Source organism: Mizuhopecten yessoensis, unplaced genomic scaffold (assembly GCF_002113885.1).
Source record: "Mizuhopecten yessoensis strain PY_sf001 unplaced genomic scaffold, ASM211388v2 scaffold7547, whole genome shotgun sequence".
NCBI lineage: Eukaryota > Metazoa > Mollusca > Bivalvia > Pectinida > Pectinidae > Mizuhopecten > Mizuhopecten yessoensis.
The window spans coordinates 585,407-607,936 of NW_018407102.1; the positions used below are offsets into that span (position 1 = coordinate 585,407).

The following is a 22,530-nucleotide window of genomic DNA, read 5'->3' on the forward strand; positions in this document are numbered from 1 at the left end:
ATTGCATCATTTCTTTCAAAACAGAGTTCATCTTAATATTGATCAATGTATTAGCTTGAAAACCTATTATCATATCTCAACAAATATTGTTAAGATTCTTTAGTACCATTTTATACCTCAACAAACACTATAATAAATTCAACAGTATATACTGTAAACATCTCATTTACTTGTATACTTCAGTTGTCACTATTAATAGTGCATTAAATAATAGTTATTGAAAGAGCTAGAATTTTAACTTGCAGTGGGAACAATGGAACAATGATTGATATCTATCCCTAGTTCAGATGCAGGTATGCTACAATAAGCATTTATGAATAATCAGACTCAGTCTTTTATATGAGAAATTGTACATCATTGAATAATATGACTGCTTACAATTGCTGACAAACAAATATTCTAATTTCTTTTTCTAGTTTTCTGTATTCTAATTTTCTGTTGCTAGGCCTTGCTGCCGTTGCTAAGGTGATAGTTGGTATGGAAGAGGGTGTCCTTCCTGCGAATCTCCATTACAACTCGCCAAACACAGACATCCCAGGTCTGGTTGACGGCCGCTTGCAAGTAGTCACCACCAACAAAAAGTGGGACGGAGGTTTTGTAGGGGTGAACTCTTTTGGATTTGGAGGTGCTAATGTCCATGCCTTATTGGAATCTAATACAAAGTCTGATACAAACAATTATTGTAGAAATGACTGTACACGAGTATTTCTGTATTCTGCTCGAACAGAAGATGGTGTGAGATCAGTGATGGAAAAAGCAAAGGAGCACAGCAAAAACATGGAGTTACATACATTGCTAAATGAGACAGCAAAGAATGGACCACACAAGTACAGGGGCTTCAGTGTAATCAACACAGAAAACACTCTACAAGAAATTCAGGTTTGGACTTTCTCTTTAGGATATAAGTTTTGACAATGGCTTCTCAAAACATTTGTTACCTGGGGTATTATGTATTGCTGTTTCTTGTTAATACAATCAAACCTGTATTAATTAAGAGACCACCCCTGAAAAGTCCAAAATGTGGTCTCTTAACACAGATGTTCTTTACACAAGGGGTCTCTTATACAGGTGTTTTCTTCTCTTAATTAACACAGGTGGTCTCTTAATACAGGTGTTTTTTTGGATGCTGTGTACAGCATTCATAGCGGTCCTCGCCAAGCCTGGGCAAATCAAAACCAAACAACATACTTTCTTCTTCCGCGGAAGATCTTTAAATGCTGTGTTGATTATTTCATGGTATGATTAATGCTATAAAATGATGAAATACATATGAAAACGATCAATAAATCAAAGAAAAAATGTTAAAAATATACGAATAGGTATTTTCAGTGAGCATCATGAACTATATCAATCTCGGATTACTACGCTTTTTGGACCGAATAATTTCATCAAAAAAAACCCAACAACACTTCATCTCCTTCCGCGAAAGATCTTCAGATAATGTGTTCATTTTTTCATGATATGATCAATGCTATGATATGGTGAAATATATCTGTTTAAGACAAAAAAATCAAAGAAAATATGTAAAGATCTTTAACAGTGGCGTTTTTAATCAGTTAAAGTTCCGAACTATATTTGGTTCAAATTACTACGCCTCGTGTGTGTGTAAGAGTTTTCTCCCCTTGTCCATCATTGCGTAGTTTCATGCTCGCGACTTGTTGAACGACTGTTTGATAACTGTCCTTGTTAAAGTAGGCTTCGTGTTTTCTTTGTCTCAATGGAAAGTCTCCAAGTGAAAGAGAATGTTGACTTATACTAAAGTAGCCGTCAGCAGCTGTGCCTAACGAGTTTATAGATAGCTTCCCAATGCGTCGGCACCTGTGCCCAACGAGTTTGTAGATAGCTTCCAAATACAGTCTCTAGATAATGGCCCAATTAGTATAATACAAGAGCTTCGTAAATATAGCATATTGAACATCAAAAATTAAAACCGTATATACATATTATTCACATTAACCAGAAACTGAATAATTATATAGGTCTTTAACCTTCGTTACAATATCGAGAAGGAGAGATACACAAGGGCATTGCATAAGTCCGTGATTACACGCACTGGAAATAATACAATCTCGTTTTAATTTTTTGTATAATTAATCATGATAATAACAAATTGTAATAATAATATCATAATTATTTATTTATATTATCTATATAACATTTTTATTTTTTTTATTTTTATTTAATCGTAAACTTTCCCATAATCTTATGGGACAATTTTGGTTTGCAGGATTGTCTGGTCAAGGTCACACTGTTACTATTTTTAAAAAGATCATTGTCTGCACTTGAAGGATTTCCATCGATTTGAAACACTAATTAAGGACCATAATATCAGACAAGTTTCAATTGTTTTAGCAATACTCTGCTTGTTATATAATTTTTTATTGAAAATTATGATTAAGGGATGGGCTATTATGACCCTCACTCAACATGTTCTTTATTATTTACTGCCATTCTTAACTGATATACCACCTCCTTTATTCCATTATTTGAATCCTTCATACACAGCATCCATGAGTCCTCTCGGCACTTTGATTAACACAGGTTGTCTCATTATTCAACATCCTTTCAATGTTATTTTCAACATGACACTATTTATACCTATAGAGAACAGGATAATAAGAAGGTTTTTAATCTATGATAAAAAAACTAAGCTTTAATAGCTGAAAACCCCCCCACAATTCCTCATAATTTTCCTACTCACGCCAGGGATTTATACCCATTCCTTATTGATAACAGGCCCCCATATTTCCCAATTTGTCGGATAAAAAACCAAATCTTGAAAAAAAGAAATGTCTTTTAATTTCTGAACTACATCATCAACAATACATTTTCCAAGTTATAAAACAATTACAAAATGCACTCCCTTTTTCTCGAAATAAATCTTTTCAAACAATCAGTGTACCGGGGAAAAGCAAACCTTCCACTAGTGCTCATATATTCCTATCAAACCTAAGTAAATGAAAAAAACACTTTTAATTCCAAGGCGATATATTTGTGATCACATAGTTTGGACAGATGGCATATTTAGGCTTGATTTGAGATCTGCAATAACCTTTTTACCTTTTTCTGTTTTTTCTTCACAGTCGTGTGATGCCACAGATCGTCCAGTCTGGTTTGTGTTCACTGGTATGGGGGCACAGTGGCATGGAATGGGACGCCAGATGATGGAAATTGAGTTATTCAAGAAGTCCATCCTGAAGTCTGATGCAGTGTTACGTCCTCATGGCATGTATTTATACGATCTCCTGATGACGGGGAAGGAGACTGTGTATGAGGACACCCTTAACTGCTTTGTGGCTAATGCAGCTATTCAGGTGAGTGAACTAATACCTCATAACTGGTCATTTGAGATAATTTTGTGTTTGCGTTTCAATTCAACCTAACATCAAATCAAAATTTGTTCAGATTTATTACTTTTTATTGTTTCGGTATGGAATTTCATGCATCACAATAATGACCTCTAAATATTAGTCTAAATGCTTATAACCTAAATCTCAGTAACCTGTAAAATCCAAAACCTATCCCTCCACCCTAGATCAATCAGATTCTAAAACTTGTATGAGTCAAACCTCTATGTCGCACTATAATGCAGTTCTATGTGAATTGAACCTGTGTAATAAAAAACTCGGACTGGAAAAATATCATTGTCTTCAGTTTCAGTTTAATTTCTCTTCACGTGTCTCTTTTCAGATTGCCCTTGTTGATCTCCTGTTCAAAATTGGAATTAAGCCTGATGGTATGTTGGGTCATTCTACGGGAGAATTGGCGTGTGGCTATGCGGACGGATCTCTCACCGCAGAGGAAACAATTTTGGCCGCGTATTGGCGAGGACGCTGTATAAAAGAAGCCAAACTGCCACATGGGAGCATGGCTGCTGTAGGTAAGTACGAATGCTTAAATTCTTTTGTTTTTTTGTTTTTTTTAGTATTGCTTATTGAGTCCCTGTCCGTTCAGGGGAATATAGTGGTACCTGTTTGTCCAAGATTACCTATGTGAAATCAACTTCCTCCACAGTTTTAGTTGGATTCACTTCAAATTTGGTACATAGCATCAGTATAACATCAGAATATGCACCTCTCTTTTTTCAGTTTTCTCCCCTTTTCGGGGAGTTATGTCCCTATATGCAATTTGTTCAAATGTATTTGAAGGCATTTACTTTTTCGAATTTTGAATTGATGAGAAATTTTGTATGATCTGTTTACTCAGGTGGTGGACTATAACTGTGGTATCTTGGTAACTACATCAGCTTTGTTACCTAAATTGTAAAATTCCTTGATTACTGGAGCAATTTTGAATAGAAAGGAATGTTTGCTAGATAGTGAGATAACAGTTGGACAGTGGGTAAGTGCATGGTGGCTGGCCATGGGTAGTTGTACAACCTGATTAGTGATGGCTGCTTATGTTATAAGTGGAACAACCGTATTAGTGGTGGCTAGATAGTGAAAATGTGATAAGTAGTGGTTCAATAACAAGGCTCAACTACATATTCTATTATTGTCCCCAGGTCTGAGTTGGGATGAGTGCTTGAAGATGTGCCCTCCTGGGGTTGTACCTGCCTGCCATAATGCTAAGGACACAGTCACAGTCTCTGGACCCGCTGAAGCTGTTCAGCAGTTTGTGGAGGAACTCAAAGCTAAAGAAATATTTGCTAAGTTGGTGAAGACCTCTGGTGTAGCATTTCATTCCCATTACATGGCCGCCATTGCCGGCAGTCTCAAATCAGCTTTGTCAAGGGTAAGGAAACGCTTTAAGATTATACTGAAAGACCTGTATTACAAGAATAAAATATATCAACATTTCACTAAAAGAAACTATCATAATTTTCTACAATATTAGTGATTAGCTGTAATCAGCTGGAATATTATTTTACAGGTTAGATGTAATTGTTTGTCAGTGTCATATTTATTACAATATGTAGATAGAAAGATGAGGCCTTTTAATAGTTGAATCTGTAAACAAAGATAAAATTACTCTTTCATGCCCAGGGGTGTATGATAGAGAAATTCCACCCAAGGGGTTTCCAATGGGTAAAATACAAGGCTTTACCGAGGGTTTTGCACCAATTCGCAAATCCCAATCTTTTCTTTCACCAGTATTCCATCATGGTATCATAAATCATGGTATCGGAATCTTCCCAATTTTGTGATGTCTGCATGCACAAGAAATGGAGTTTAACATAGAAATTTCTTACACTCCTTTCTTACTCTAGACAGCTCTGTAATATACACACAGGATCGAGAGAGAAAATGTCTCTCATAAAAATAAAGGAATGTATTTTTGAGGAGTCCTATCAACCAATTATTAAACCTCTAACCATCATGGGCAGGTGATTGTGCCGAAGGAGAGGGGAAAGACTTGGATTAGTTCTTCAATTCCTGAGGCCCAATGGGGGACTGAACTGGCCAAGTACGCATCTGCCGAGTACCACGTCAACAACCTGGTGAGTCCAGTGCTGTTCCAGGAGGCACTGAGACATGTCCCAGGCAATGCGGTCATTATTGAAATCGCCCCACATTGTCTGTTACAAGCCATCCTGAAGAAGTCATTTGGGTCAACTTGTAGCATTTTAGGATTGATGAAAAGAGGACACCCAAACAATACAGAGTATTTCTACTCCACCTTGGGAAGGTATGCAACAGTCCCTGCCAATATTACTATCTAACACATGTAACACCTGCATTTTTTTAAAATAATAAAAATGTGTTCTCAAATACTTTGCTCTAAAATGCTTATGGTAAACATATTGTTGGGTTTCTTGAAGGTTGAAAATAAATCAGAAAATATTTTTTTATGTTTCCTGATCAAATTGATACATTTTCCCAATAAAAACCTAGCATTATAGACTGAATATAGTTAACAAGTGGGTTTAAACCACTGTAAACTTTGATTTATATAATTTTTCATAATTTTTGTTTATAAATTTACATACATGCTGGTTCAAGTCACGGCACAGCACTGTGTTGTATCTGAGCAAGATACTTTACTCCGCTTGTTCCAGTCTACTCAGCTGTAAATGAGTATGTGGTTGGGCAGTGCTAGAATTGTTGTATGCTAGCTGTTAGCACTATGACACTTAAACGGTACAATAATTTTCTAAGAAGACGTAACCAGCAACATTAAAAGCTCAGGAGTGATTGGTCTACTCATTTCTTTTCACAGGTGCTACCTTCAAGGCATCAACTTCAATACCCTGAAGCTATACCCGGAGGTTTCTTTCCCAGTGTCCCGAGGCACTCCGATGATCTCCCCTATGATAAAGTGGGATCACTCTACCAACTGGTTTGTACCCAAGTCAGAGGACTTCTTAGGAGCAAGTGGTGGCAGGTCGGGAGCCAGTTTTGAGATTGACATTTCACCTGATTCACCTGATAATTACCTGGTTGGTCACATGATAGACGGGCGTGTCCTGTTTCCTGCCACAGGATACCTGGTGCTGGCCTGGAAGACCCTCGCCAAACAAAAGGGACAGATGTACCAAGAGATGGCTGTCTTGTTTGAGGACATTAATATTCACAAGGCTACCATCTTACCAGACAGTGGTAAGTAACATAGTTTCAAGAACTGCTATTCATTGGACCTTTCTTTAGCTATAATTGCACTGAAAGTAAGGTTAGGGACTATCTTATAATAAAGCTATCAATAACAAAAAACTTTGAACTTTGCCTACATACAGCTATCATTTACAGTAGGCTTTGAGTTTGTCTGTATCTATAAGTGTAAGTAAGTTTTTTGTGCATTCATAGCCATTAGTGAAGTTGCCTTTACACTTATATATATATATATATATAGCTGTTGGTCAAGTGAAGCTTACATGTCTGCAGATATTTCCTTTAATAACAGACTGTTTTGGGATTAACTTTCTAATCACAATTACTTTTACCCCATTTCAAATGTTTTGATTTCATTTTAGGCAAAGTTAAACTTGATGTAACGATCATGGAGACGACTGGCGAATTTGAAATAAGTGAAAATGGCACATTAACAGTTAGTGGTCGGGTCACTACTCCAGAAGAGACCAATGAAATGACAGAAAGTGCACCATGTGACCATCAAATAACCGGCCCAGTGCTGACATCCTCGGACATCTACAAGGAACTTCGACTGAGAGGATACGACTATGGACCTGATTTTAGGGGAATCCTTCAAGCAGACCTCAATGGTAAAATCATTATTTAGCATAAATATACGAGGAACTGTTATCAGTCATTGTAAAAATATGTCGTTACTGTAGCTTTTATTTAATGTACAATGTTACAGGTAAACAAAAGGTTGAATGCAAGGGCTGACATTGACACTAAACTGGCAATAATAATAGTACAATAACATAATAAATGTCTCATGATTACTTTGTCCCACATACAATAAATATATAATCCTGCAGCAAGAATCAGTGCCTTATCTGACAACAATCGGGGATGGGACACCTGTGTATATATATATATATATATCACCTGTATCACCACTTGCTGGTACGGAGGGACAGTTGTTATGGACTGGTAGCTGGGTTTCCTACCTGGACACTATGCTACAAATGTCTGTGCTGCACATGTCCGGTGGTGCCCTGCGCCTTCCCACGCGTATCCGGTCCCTAGCTATAGACCCCATGATGCACAACAGAGCTGTTTATCAAACACATGATAGTCACCAAGGTAAGTCTTACATGAACAGTCTATTGGACACAAAACAGTTACATAGGTAACACCTAACAGTGTACCAGACTAATGACAGTTACCTAACAGTGTATCGGACACTTGCTGGGTACCTAGGTAACACCTAACAGTGTATCGGACACTTGCTGGGTACCTAGGTAACACCTAACAGTGTATCGGACACTTGCTGGGTACCTAGGTAACACCTAACAGTGTATCGGACACTTGCTGGGTACCTAGGTAACACCTAANTGGACACTTGCTGGGTACCTAGGTAACGCCTAACAGTGTATCAGACACTTGCTGGGTACCTATGAAACACCTAATAGTGTATCGGACACGTGCTTGATACCGATGTAACATCTGACAGTGTATCGGACACTTGCTGGGTACCTATGTAACACCTAACAGTGTATCAGACACTTGCTGGGTACCTATGTAACACCTAACAGTGTATCAGACACTTGCTGGATACCGATGTAACACCTAACAGTGTATCAGACACGTGCTTGATACCGATGTAACATCTAACAGTGTATCGGACACTTGCTGGGGACCTAGGCAACACCTAACAGTGTATCGGACACTTGCTGGGTACAGATGTAACACCTAACAGTGTATCGGACACTTGCTTGGTACCGATGTAACACCTAACAGTGTATCAGACACGTGCTTGATACCGATGTAACACCTAACAGTGTATCAGACACTTACTGGATACCGATGTAACACCTAACAGGGTATCAGACACGTGCTTGATACCGATGTAACACCTAACAGTGTATCAGACACTTACTGGATACCGATGTAACACCTAACAGGGTATCAGACACGTGCTTGATACCGATGTAACATCTAACAGTGTATCGGACACTTGATGGGTACCCATGTAACACCTAACAGTGTATCAGACACTTACTGGATACCGATGTAACACCTAACAGGGTATCAGACACGTGCTTGATACCGATGTAACATCTGACAGTGTATCGGACACTTGCTGGGTACCTAGGTACCACCTAACAGTGTATCGGCCACTTGCTGGGTACCTAGGTAACACCTAACAGTGTATCAGACACTTGCTGGGCACCTAGGTAACACCTAACAGTGTATCTGACACTTGCTGGGGACCGATGTAACATCTAACAGTGTATCGGACACTTTCTGGGTACCGATGTAACACCTAACAGTGTATCGGACACTTGCTGGGGACCTAGGCAACACCTAACAGTGTATCGGACACTTGCTTGATACCGATGTAACATCTAACAGTGTATCGGACACTTGCTGGGTATCGATGTAACACCTAACAGTGTATCGGACACTTGCTGGGTACCTATGAAACACCTAACAGTGTATCAGACTCGTGAAAGTAACCAATTATTCACAATGGGACTTGTGTAACAAGATGGGGATATACAATTGGCCAGATTTGGATTTGATACTCCATTGCCTAAACTCTTGATGAACTCTTCATACATTGTATAATCAGTCATGGCAGTAAACATTCAGTTTCTCTATCATCCCAGTACCAGGGAAGATTCTGTTCATACAGGTTTTTGGATTATATAGGGTTCAGTAAGGACAGGTTTCTTTGTAAAGTATTTAGGTGTATATTGTATATTAGTAGATTATTGAATCAATCTATGTTAATATTCATTATAAAATGCGGAAAGGATTTATAATAAACCAGTCAACAGATCTTTGATATGTCTATTTTTTTGACCTTTCATTGTATTTCCACACAGTGACAAGGGTTTTAGTGGATGAATACACAGATTCCTGTGTAGCAGGTGGGGTGGAGATACATGGTCTACATGCAACAGTGGCCCCACGTCACCAGCAGCGTCAGACATCGCCAATCCTAGAAGAGTTCAAATTTGTTCCCTACATCAAGAACAGTCCCCCTAGTAATGATTTGAAGGAATACCTGGCAGTATGCAATGCATACGTTTGTGATGAACTTTCTAAGCTACTTGCTAGTGATGCCTCTCTGGACAGAAACATGATCAAATGCTTGTGTTCTCAGGCTGATTTCAACAGAACAATTCTGAGTCAGGTTCCTACCTGGCTATCAAATTCAGGGACAGAACATCTTGCAAGGCTACAAGAAGTTTTCAACATTCCAGCAGACAACCAATATTCCACGAATGTAGAGAAAGTTTACAACAGTTGGGAGAGTTGTTACTGCACAAAAGATTTGATTGTGGAAAATATGTCTGCACCACCAACACTTAAGCCCTGCATGGATATAGTGGTGGAGAATGTGTTGTCCTCCAAGGTGAGGGTAGTGGAACTGATGGGGAAAGATACACGCAGTATGTCCGGGGACGTCCTAACCCTCCTCTCCACCCATCCCTTAGTACACGTAGACTACACAGTTTGCTCAAAGAAACTTCAAGAAAACGATGAACAACATGACAGGAAGGACCAAGTTTCACAAGTGGAATGGAATGCAGAAACTGATGTGCCTGGAAACCTAAAGAATAGCCATCTTGTGATAGCTAGAAACTTTCTCCACAAACACGCAAACATATCAATGGCAATTCAAAACATTTCGAGTCTCCTAAAAGATGATGGGTTCCTTATGATACAAGAAACCACAGAGAACTTTTTGTCGGCCTTTGCCATGGAATACCTTGGCCAGCATCATTGTGATGTTGTAGATACATCCCAGCAGCGCAAGTGTTTGTACTACCTGGACGAGAACCAATGGGAAGCCATGTTTCAGAAGGAAGGATTTGAAGTTGTGTTTAGGAGAACGGACAATTTTCAGTCAACGTTATTTCTATTGAGGAAGTGTGCAGTTAATTCACAAGAAACAAGATCTCAAGAAATTCTTAATCTTGAAGGAACGGGTTGTGAATGGGTGGAGGAATTGAAAACCAAGGTGTCAAAGTACCAGGGACAACCAAAGGGAGATAATTTGTGGCTGACAGTGGATGAGACAAGACACAGTGGAATATTGGGGCTTGTGAATTGTCTGAGACAGGAACCTGGAGGAGAGAGGATCAGGCAAGTTTATTAATAATTTACTGAATACCCTACACTAGGGTGCCACTTGATGGTTGTCTACAGCTTTATTGAACTAGGCTGACATTTGATGGTCATATATAAGTCTCATATAGACTGCAAATCATAACCATTTATAGCTACAATAAATTAGGATGTTGCCTAGTGGTCAGTTATAGCTAAATTGAACACAGCTTCCACCTGGTGGCTCTTTGAATGTTGTAAAATCTTTCATTTATTTCAGGGTAGAAATGCTGTACAAGTCATTTATTGGTGAAAAGAAATAAAGAATAGAATAAAGAACTGTGAAACAGTCATTTATTGCTCATGAGAAATGAAAATATTGAGACTATACCCATGTAATCAACAACATTAGCTCATTGGACCTTTTTCATAAAAAGGGAAATGATTTTTTTTGTAAAAGATGGCAGCAAGACAGTCAAAAGTTCCCTAAATTCATTTCACTTACCACCAACCTTAATCTATGTCAACTTTTCCCTCTGTAACAATTATCCTAGATAGTGCCAACATTCTGCACTTCAAATAGTGCAGTAATGCAGAAATACTGTATATTAATTAATGCAAAGACAAAATTTAACACACTGTAACACTATACAGACCCTTTAACATTCTCTTTCATTTCAACAGGTGTATATTCAACATGGATTCCAAACCAGAAAACCCTGCCTGGCTGTTTGAAGGTTCAGAGTTCCAGAGTATGGTCAAAAAGGACTTGGTGATGAACATTTGGAAGGACGGCATGTGGGGGTCCTATAGACATGTTCCTGCTAGTGGTAAGTGTTTTCCATTGTTAGCCTGATCTACGGCAAATTGTGGAGGTCTTATAGACATGTAATCACTAGTGGCAAATCATTGACATTAACAGCCAGATTTACAGTACTTGTTCTGCACAATATATACAATTTCTTGGGTTTTAAAATGCAACAAAATTCATCAATGAATTCTCTGCTTGTTTGTATCTGGATAGTGACTGGTTATGACTACTTTCTGAGTAAAATCAACTTTGTTTTCATTTTATTTTTCTAAACATAGGGAAGAAAATGGCAGTTTAAAGAATGCTTATAGTGAGCAAAGCTATAATGAGAAGTTGAAGTCAATACTGGGTTTTGTTTTAGTTATACTCAATACCACAGATTAATGTCAGTTTACAGTGCTTGGCAGTATAGCAATGTTCTGTTACAGATACTAGACTTAAGCCATGTGCTGGAGCCTTTGTGAATGTGCTGACCAGGGGTGACCTGTCCAGTCTCAGTTGGATGGAATCCCCACTTGACAGGGTTCAGTCTGGGGTGTCCTGTTGTAGAGTCCACTTTGCTGCATTGAACTTCCGTGATGTCATGTTGGCCACTGGGAAGCTGCCACCAGATGCTCTCCCTGGGGACCTAGCCACAGAGGACTGCATACTCGGCATGGAGTTTTCTGGAAAGGACAAACAAGGACGTCGAGTGATGGGCTTACTTCCAGCAAAGGTACGGTCAGAATTAATTTTCTATACCTTTACTGCTCGTGAAATTAAAAGTATTGTTTTTACTATAAAAGAAATATTTGCAAAGTGCCAATAGCTATACTATAAACTACTCAAAATATTTTATGTATTTATTTGTATTTATTTGAATTTTCTGTTGGCAAATTTAATGTTTTCCTGAAGAAGAGTTGACTTTAGGATAGTACTTATTTCAATAAGTAGAGACCTACATCGTAGTTTGAAGGTTTGTGGTATTTCTGTATCATGTGATATATCATGTCATACATATGTTACAGGGTTTGGCCACTATGGTAGAGGCCAATTCAAATTTTGTTTGGTCGGTCCCAGACCTCTGGTCACTTAAAGATGCTGCCACTGTACCAGTTGTCTACACAACAGCCTTCTATGCATTGGTAGTTCGGGGTCGGATTAGATCTGGTGACCGTGTCCTCATTCATTCTGGAAGTGGGGGTGTTGGCCAGGCAGCCATAAGCATTGCCCTTCACTATGGTTGTCAAGTGTTCACTACTGTTGGCACAGCAGAGAAAAGAGCCTACCTAAAGTCTAGGTTTCCTAAGTTACAGGACAGTCACATCTGCAATTCACGGAACACAACATTCGAGTCAGCTATACTTAGACTTACGAAAGGAAAAGGTGAGCTTCATTTTTGCCAAAAGTTGCTGAACTCAAAGAATGATATTCTTGTAACAATTAAAAGAAATGATATATAGTAACAAGAGGCCCATGGGCCTTAACAGTCACTGAGTCCTACAGTATTTATTTTTGTTGTTGAAATATGTACCAATTTGAGTAAAAAATAGTATAATGTTAACTTAGCTTTGTCAGGACCATGAGCTGATCATTCCTAGACCGATTTTCAGTGAGATCGGCCTATTAGAACTTGTTTTTAAGTTTGAAATAGGTATTTACAAAATATCGGCCATGGCAGCCAAATTGGATTTCTGATTGACCCGAAAAATAACAACACTTTGTCAGGACCATGAGGCGATCATTCCTACCAACTTTCAGTTCAATCGGCCCAGCAGAACTTGACTTTAAGTTTGAAATGTAAAATGTTAACGGACGACGGACGATGACGGACGAAAACGGATAGCAATAGGTCACTTGAGCTAAAGCTCAGGTGACCTAAAAACTACTACTGTAGAAAGATGATTCTCCGATTCTCACTGATTGATTTTGACCATTTTTAGGTGTGGATGTGGTACTGAACTCACTTGCTGAAGAAAAGCTCCAAGCCAGTGTTCGCCTTCTTGCACAGCATGGTCGTTTCCTGGAAATTGGGAAATTTGACTTATCTAAAAATAATCCACTTGGTATGTACATGTTCCAAACAAAAGTATATTATGAACAAAAACATTGATCCCTTGTCTGAGACGGGTTTCATTGTATTGTAACAGTAAAAAAAATCTGGTTTTATATTCTTTGTTTTACCAAAATGTTTTCGGTTACCAGGTACCTTAATTGTTTTGTTTTTGAAATCAAAGAAAGATGCACAATTTTTCTCTCATTTTGTCTTTACACAGGCATGGCTGTGTTCCTGAAGAATGTCAGTTTCCACGGTATCCTCCTGGACGCTTTGTTTGAGGAGGGTAACCCAGAATGGAAACAAGTGTCAGAACTGCTGTTCCAGGGAGTGAATTCTGGGGCGGTACAGCCCCTTGCTACCACTGTGTTTGAGAGAGACGACCTTGAGGGGGCATTCAGGTACATGGCCAAAGGCAAACACATTGGCAAAGTCCTCATTAAGGTATGTGTTCAAACGTTACTTACTAAGTTACTTAGTCAAAACTACTTAACTTTAAAATCTTACTTAATTTTGAAAATTTCAGTAATCTTATGTACCGCAGGGTCAAATCTTTCATTGGATATTTATGTTTATGATCATTACAAAATTTATTACATCTCTAATTATTTTCCAGATCCAGGAGGAAACCAACTTACAATCACCTGTAATTGTAAATGCTGTTCCAAGGTTTGCTTGCCATCCCCGGAAATCCTACATCATCACAGGTGGTCTCGGTGGCTTTGGGTTAGAGCTAGCTCAATGGTTGATTGAAAGAGGGGCCAGACAGTTGGTTTTGACCTCTAGATCAGGTGTCAAGACCGGCTACCAGGCAAGGAAACTTCAAGTGTGGAAAAAGAAGGGGATTCAGGTTATTGTGTCCAAGGAGGATGTATCCACAGAACATAGTGCACAGTCTCTCATCAAAGAATCTTGTAATGTCGGAGAAGTTGGTGGAGTCTTCCACTTAGCTATGGTAATTATTTATGTAACAACAAATCCAGCAAAATTGTTTTATCAATTTGGAACTACATGACCATTTCTCACTTTTATTAAAATCAAACATGCCTTGTCAGGGTTAACAGATTGAAATTAACTGCCAGTTTACAAACATATCATAAACATATTCTGTATATAACTTCACAAAATTTTACACCTGCAAAAATAACTGATTATGATATGCAGTATATTACAACAGTCTTCTTGATCAAACACACTTTTTTTTTTAGGTTCTCAAAGATGGTTTCTTAGAAAACCTGAGCCAAAGAGACTTTGAGGTTGTCTGCCAACCGAAAGTTGTTGGTACCCTGCATTTAGATAAGGTGACAAGAGACCATTGTAAGGACAGCCTTGATTGGTTCGTTGTGTTCTCGTCGGTCAGTTGTGGGCGGGGCAATGCTGGTCAGGCTAACTACGGTTTCGCTAACTCGGTAATGGAGAGGATTTGTGAGCAGAGGACACTGGATGGATTTCCAGGTACAGTTTTAGCATAGGATTGTAACTTGAAGAAAAAAACGTTTTACATTTCCTTACACATTTAAAACAATGGAGTTTTCAAACATTATGATGTAGAAGTTTAGTTTCATTTGATGGTATACTTTCACTGGAACTAATGTGAGTTGTTTATATTCCTTGTGGTACCGAGGTATGTACAAACTGAAAGTATTATTTTGAAAGCGCTTACAAAATTGAAAGCTTACATAGAGTATTTCTACATGCTTTCCAAGTTTTCAATTGAGTAATATATTGTTTTAAAGAGATGTGGAGGAAGTGATACTAAATATATTGTCCCTGGTTGTAACAGCTCTAGCAGTACAGTGGGGAGCCATCGGAGATGTCGGGGTGGTGTTGGATACCATGGGAAACAATGACACAGTGATTGGTGGTACGCTGCCACAACGCATGTCCTCCTGTCTCTCTACACTGGACAACTTCCTCAACCAACCACACCCCGTAATGTCCAGTTTTGTACTCGCTGAGAAGGTCAACCAGATGTCAAGTGGTCAAAGTTCCAAGAAAAACTTGGTAGATGCCATTTGCAATATTCTAGGTTTGTGGTTTCATTCTTTTTGTTAAGGAGTGATTAAAGTAAAGACGATCTTGAATAAAAGTTAAGTTAACTCAAACCTTTTGTAAAATTATGTCCAAGTAACAATTATTTGATTTCTTTGTTGGATGAAAGAAATTTTGAATGAACAGCATCCTTAATTTTCCATTATATTACAGGAGTGAAGGACCCCAGTACTCTGGATTCTGATACAAGTCTTGGTGACCTTGGTCTAGATTCTTTGATGGGAATAGAGGTCAAACAAACATTGGAGCGAGATTTTGACCTAACATTATCCATGCGTGAAATTAGACAACTCAACATATCAAAGCTCAAGGTTATATCAGAAAATCTAGACACTGACGGTCAAACTTCCAAAGCCATTGAGGAACCATCATGGAAGCTCTCGAATAAAAACGTTCTCGACAGATATGACTTGGACCAGATAGTTCCTCAGGAGACCATAGTCAGGATGAATAAAGGAGATGAAAGTCAATCTCCTTTGTTTATAGTCCATCCTTTAGAAGGTAGGTAGAAAATGCCAGCAACTTTACACGATTGATGATAAAGGAAGTGATGAGATTTTATTATGAATTATTTGTTGTATTTGGTAATTGTTTAGTATGTTTTAATCATTATAATGGGGAAAAAAGATAAAATTAAATTTGTCAAATGGTTTTGTATCAATACTGCTTGTATTGATGATCACATAATGTCAATTTTGAAATGCTGAAACCATGAGGGTGGTGTTTAAATGGAACTGTGAACTGTGAAATGCTGAAACCATGAGGGGGGTGCTTAAATGGAACTGTGAAATGCTGAAACCATGAGGGGGGTGTTTAAATGGAACTGTGATTTTTTCCTGAACAGGAAGTGTGAAATGTCTGAACAAGTTATCATCTCACCTCAGCTGTCCAGTATATGGTCTTCAGTGCTCCAAGGAGGTCCCCCTCCACAGTATCCCTGCCATGGCACGCTTCTACATACAGGTAAACAATACAACATCTGCATACAGGTAAACTGTATGACATTTTTATATACAGGTAAACAATACAAAATGTACATGCAGGTAAACTGTATAACATCTAAATATAGGTAAACAATACAAAATGTACATACATGTAAACAATACAACATCTAAATACAGGTAAACTGTACGACATTTACATACAGGTAAACTGTACAACATTTACATACAGTTTCGACTGTTTAACACACGGGTATTAGCATTGATGAAAAATTCACAGAATTTTTGTCAAAGTTACCGATATTTTGAGGAAAGTCTATACAGATAAGTAGATACAGGTAAGTCATATAATCCTAATTTACAGGTAAACTTTGCAACTTGTATGTACACAGGTAAATTTTACAAATACATGCAGTTGAAGTATACCCAGTTTCTACATACAGGTAAATCATCAGTTTCTACATACAGGTAAAGAATCATACCCAGCCTCTACCTACAGGTTAACAATGCAATCTCTACATACAGGTAAATAATACCCATCTTTTACATACAGGTAAATACATGCAGCGGTAATACCCTGAAAGAAAATATCTAACATTATCATGACACAGTCCTGTTGTTCAACATAACATGTTTTCAGTGTACTTCATATTTTTTTCTTTGATAATTACAGATTATACAGTCGGTCCAACCCCATCCTCCATACAAGTTATGTGGCTATTCCTTTGGAACAAGTGTTGCCATAGAGATAACACTGCAGTTGGAGAAACTGGGAGCTGGGGTAGTTGAGTCACTCTGCTTGCTGGATGGGTCCCACAAGTTTGTGTCGGCCCACACTGGAGCCTACAGAGACCAATGGGCCATTATGGACAAGAGCCAGGAGGAGATTGCTGGCCTTAGTGTCTTTGTTCAAGAGTTTACTTCTATAGAGCCAAGCCAGGTAAGGCCTGAACTTTGACATTCATATTGAATCCTGGTGGGAAGGCTTGACCTTTGACATACATATCTAATCATCTGTATTTTAATCAGATGAATGTTGTCCAATACATTTTCCAAACATTAAGGAAAGATGTTTTACATATAAATATAACCTTCCAACCTGATTTAATTTGTTAATTACTTCATCAATATCAAAGGTTTTGGGAGATAGCAGAACGACTATAGAATTATATATTTCGTTGTTTGTTCTGGACTAGCATATCCCCAATTTTAAAATTATCCCTCTATCAACTCTGATTGTGGAAGTAAACAACACACTTTATAAAATGCTTAATATCGATTATTTTTGTGAAAAATACAGCTTGCCATGGAATTGGGGAAACCAGCAGACTTGACTGGACGTCTAAAGGTTGTTGTAAATATCTTGTCAAAGTTGGACGTCTTTAAGAATTCAGCAGATTTGGACACAGCTGCTGAAGCCTTTTATCGACGATTGATCATATCGGAGCAGTACAAACCTGAACAGAAGTTACATGGGAGTGTGACACTGATCAGGGCAGGGAGTGGCGACACAAAGCCACTGGGGAAAGACTATGGCCTTACACAGGTAATATTGCATTAATAAATGTATCATAGAAGATAACTTGATTTGAATTAACACAGAACTTGTCCCTTGAGACCTCGATTTAGTCAGAAATGCCATGATACTATTGTACAGTATAAATTGTTTAGACTGAAGCCAACATAATCAGAAAAACTATAAACTGGTCATTGAGATTAGCCCTTTTAAAAGAACTTGTCCCTGTACAGTGAATATGTAGAGTGTGAAAACCTGTTTCTACAAAACAGGAATATTGGTCTTACAGAAGTTTGTTTCATGCATAATTCGCTATATATTATCTATAAAGATAGGGCCATTAAAATACTGGCAGGTGTAGCTATTTATGTAGTTCTGTTTAAACAGCAGTCACTGTATACATGATGTAGCTGGATGTACAGTGTATTGTAGTTGTTTGGTTTAGACAGGGGTCACTGTATACATGTACAGCTATATATCTAGGTAGTTCGGTTAAGGCAAGGGTCACTTTATACTTGAGTGTAGCTATATGTATGTAGGGAAAATGTATAATGGTGTTGCTATATGTTTAAAATATACATGTATGCAGTTATTCGGTTTAGAGAGGGGTCACTGTACTGGTGTAGTTATATGCATGTAGTTATGTTTAGACAGGGGTCACTTTAAACATGTACAGCTATATATCTAGGTAGTTCAGTTAAAACAGGGATCACTGTATACAAGGTGTAGCTGTTCTGTTTAAACAGGAGTAAATGTATAGTGGTGTTGCTATATTTTTTGAAATATCTGTTACTGTTTGGTTTAGACAGGGGTCACTGTATACATGTAAAGCTATATATCTAGGTTGTTTGGGTAAGACAAGGGACACTTTATACTTAAGTATAGCTATAAATATGTAGTTGTTTGGTTTAGACAGGGGTCACTGTAAACATGTATAGCTATGTATATATAGTTGTTTGGTTTAGACAGGTGTCACTGTAAACATGTATAGCTATATATGTATAGTTCAGTTTAAAAAGGGTCATTGTAAACATGTATAGCTATATATATATATATAGTTGTTTGGTTAAGACAGGGATCACTGTAAACATGTATAGCTATATATGTATAGTTCAGTTTAAAAAGGGTCATTGTAAACATGTATAGCTATATATATATATATAGCTGTTTGGTTTAGACAGGGGTCACTGTAAACATGTATAGCTATGTATATATAGTTGTTCGGTTTAGACAGGGGTCACTGTATACATGTACAGCTATATATCTAGGTTGTTTGGGTAATACAAGGGACACTTTATACTTAAGTATAGCTATAAATATGTAGTTGTTTGGTTTAGACAGGGGTCACTGTAAACATGTATAGCTATGTATATATAGTTGTTCGGTTTAGACAGGGGTCACTGTATACATGTAAAGCTTTATATCTAGGTTGTTTGGGTAAGACAAGGGACACTTTATACTTAAGTATAGCTATAAATATGTAGTTGTTTGGTTTAGACAGGGGTCACTGTAAACATGTATAGCTATGTATATATAGTTGTTTGGTTTAGACAGGGGTCACTGTAAACATGTAAAGCTATATATATATAGTTAAGTTCAAAAAGGGGTCGATATATACTGGTGTAGCTATATGTAGTTATTAGGTTTAGACAAGGGTCATTGTCTATGTTGCTAGTTTGTTGCATGTTTCTATAATATGTACTTAATAAAATTTACTGTTTCAGATTTGTGATTGTACTCTGAACATCCACGAAGTAGATGGGGACCACGCCAGTTTTATCACTGGATACCGTTCTAAGGTCACAGCAGGTCACATTCAATCACTATTCAAGACAATGGTGAAATAGCGGGAGATTTACATGCAATTATAAATGTATTTAATGCAATAATTTTGATACAATGTATGAAGTGACATTGACATCCTGGCTGCATGTCCTTGATTAGAAAAGACCAATGTTTAAATGTTATAAGGCCAAGAGAATGTAATTGTATGTGTGCACTGTGGTACTATCTGTCATCTTTACTAAATATTAACAAGTGCTTTGTATTAATTCAAATTAGGACATATCTCAAGGAGTAGAACAAGAGAAATAGTGGGGCAGTGCCCCTAAATAAGGGACATCAACACCAGAGTCAAACCCCATTGACACTTGTTCCTTATGTATTTCCACAAAAATAAACGTAATTGTTCATCAGGCTCCAGATCTGAAAGAGTTTGAAATGGAATGATCTGCTTTGATAATTTTTTCACAGCTCAATGATATAGTGTCACCTTTGACATCACTGCTGGGTATGTAACCAATCACTTCAAGGCTTTCTTAAGCAGCAAGAGTAACAACATTTGTTTTGGGTCATTGATTGAAAAAAAGGAGAAATAAACAACATAAGACAGGAAGTCAATCAGGATCTACAAATGTCAGGTGTTTGTTTATCTTGAAATCTATCTGGATATTTATGAAAGTGAAAGTATCTGTATTAAAGAGGTTTAACTACACATGGCTGATTTTTTTTTTTTTTTACTCATGCTTTTGCTAACTTGTTCAAAACTGCAGCAATGGTTTAAAGATACTCAAAATAATACATGTCTAACATTTTTTTAAAAATGTTATGTATCCTAACTTGGTCCCTATCCATACTTTTTGTTGGAACTTGTAAAGTGATATTTTACACTTGTTTTACTTGTCTGGTTGTTATTTTTGTTGTTAAGGATGTTAAAACAATGTAAACGTCCAACCACTTGTTTTACTCATCCGATAGAATATTAATTGGCATCACCAATTAATTACCAGTGTTGTTTCTTACAAGGGTATAGTAACATGTAATACATACCATGTTATGATCAAAGTAGTGTTTAGTTTATATATATGTTATTACATGTAATGTTATAGGTTCAGGGACCGTAGCTCAAGGTCTGATAGATTTTATTTTAAAATTTTAGATATTTTATTTTGAAATTTTACATTATCGGAGAAGATAACATTTCAAAATAGATAACATTTCAAAATCAAATCAAATCAATAGAACCTTGAGCTATGGTTCCCACAGCTAGTAATGTTGGGACTATGACCACTCTACAGTGTTGTATTTATAATATGTAAAAATAATCTGTTTCCAGAAGCTGAAATCATGAAATGCATTTAAATTGTTCAGGCATACGTTACATTATATTCATGATATTGGTCAACTCTGGTACTTAAAATACTGAAAATATATTGTTTTTGGGACATTAAATAGAGACTCAATTTAAATAAAATAAATTCTTATCCATCAAGCATGTGAAGTATCGGGATAGATATTGGGATCAACTTTTGATTAGAGTAGTTTGGATTTTATTGATAAATACTTATTTTTGGTGAAACAGAAACTGGTTTTGTGTAAATGTTTATTGTTTTGCTGAACAAGTCCCTATGGAGAAGACATATAATAAATGTAAGGACATGACATTTGAGTGGAATTTTTGTTATTTAAGGAAAACAGTATCGGCCATCTTTATAAATGTGTACAGCGTTTTGGTAATCTGACGTCATTTTGTGACTTTCATGTTGTAATATGTATGTGTGATCGGTTTAACTGTAATCATGGTAGACTATAAGAAAAACATGTTTTGTGATATTGTTAGAAGTAATATTTATGAATAGTAACAACATTCCAATAATGAAATCCTATCATATTTTAAAGTTCAATTTTCATAAGTTGTCTCCTATATTTGGTATAAATTTGCTTTCTATATTGTACACTAGTATCACAAAATTAGACTAAGTCGATCCGTGCTAGTATACTGGAATTCCATTATATTTGAAGTGCTATTTATTCTTGTGCTAATGAAGTATTGATACACTGAAATCTAAAGTCTGCTACACAGTTAAGGTATTATTATATAAGTTATTACTGGTTTATCAGTATTGATTTTAATGCTGTTATCCCTGTTGATTGTTAAATTATTGTATATTGACTTTAAAATAAAAATGTAATTAAATTAATTAAGTTTTTCTTATTCTTGAATTAACTGATAAGTGTTTTGTGATGTGGGAACATATTCCTGAATGTCGACTTATAAAACGTGGATTTGCTTGATATGAAAGACTGTTTTCAGAGATTTAAATACTTGGTATATGTTTAGAACTATAGTGGTTACACATCGCAGAATTATGAATTCTTTGATGATTTTTTTTTATGTTGCTCTGAAGAATATGAATGGTAAGGGGAAAAATGCATATATGGTGTGGATATGTTTGTAAAAACAATAAGAAAATAGTAAAGGAGTTATTTCCCTTTTACAATCAATGCGAAGAAGTTGTTTCCAATTATAACAACTTGAATGGAAACGGTGGTTATACAATCACAAACTAGCTTCACATCATAGGTTATATGTCGACTACCGATTCCGAAAGCCATTAACAATATCACTGATATTCACATGAAATGCTGTTCAGTATCGGTATTTAGGTTGGTAAAAGTTGGGATTACATTCCTCAGATCATTTTGTAAATACACAAACATTTGTTTTTTAACAGATTTTCACAAAACAAAACAAGTGAATATATATAAAT

At 36.9% G+C, this 22,530-nt stretch overlaps 1 protein-coding gene across 1 annotated transcript in view; it reads left to right on the forward strand.

Annotated features, from left to right (window-relative positions):
- LOC110453914 (fatty acid synthase-like) overlaps positions 1-21,936 on the forward strand; it is a 33,273-nt gene extending 11,337 nt beyond the window's left edge. The window contains exons 8-29 of the mRNA XM_021503147.1: positions 446-879; positions 3,084-3,314; positions 3,691-3,880; positions 4,505-4,734; positions 5,327-5,628; positions 6,160-6,539; positions 6,911-7,159; positions 7,470-7,649; positions 9,398-10,664; positions 11,310-11,455; positions 11,865-12,151; positions 12,444-12,801; positions 13,359-13,481; positions 13,692-13,915; positions 14,088-14,426; positions 14,680-14,926; positions 15,255-15,500; positions 15,677-16,024; positions 16,368-16,486; positions 17,138-17,404; positions 17,765-18,010; positions 19,705-21,936. Coding sequence (XP_021358822.1) covers positions 446-879; positions 3,084-3,314; positions 3,691-3,880; positions 4,505-4,734; positions 5,327-5,628; positions 6,160-6,539; positions 6,911-7,159; positions 7,470-7,649; positions 9,398-10,664; positions 11,310-11,455; positions 11,865-12,151; positions 12,444-12,801; positions 13,359-13,481; positions 13,692-13,915; positions 14,088-14,426; positions 14,680-14,926; positions 15,255-15,500; positions 15,677-16,024; positions 16,368-16,486; positions 17,138-17,404; positions 17,765-18,010; positions 19,705-19,827 — 6,536 coding nt within the window. The 3' untranslated portion in view covers positions 19,828-21,936. The remainder of the gene's footprint in view (positions 1-445; positions 880-3,083; positions 3,315-3,690; positions 3,881-4,504; positions 4,735-5,326; positions 5,629-6,159; positions 6,540-6,910; positions 7,160-7,469; positions 7,650-9,397; positions 10,665-11,309; positions 11,456-11,864; positions 12,152-12,443; positions 12,802-13,358; positions 13,482-13,691; positions 13,916-14,087; positions 14,427-14,679; positions 14,927-15,254; positions 15,501-15,676; positions 16,025-16,367; positions 16,487-17,137; positions 17,405-17,764; positions 18,011-19,704) is intronic.
- Positions 21,937-22,530: the final 594 nt, after the last annotated feature.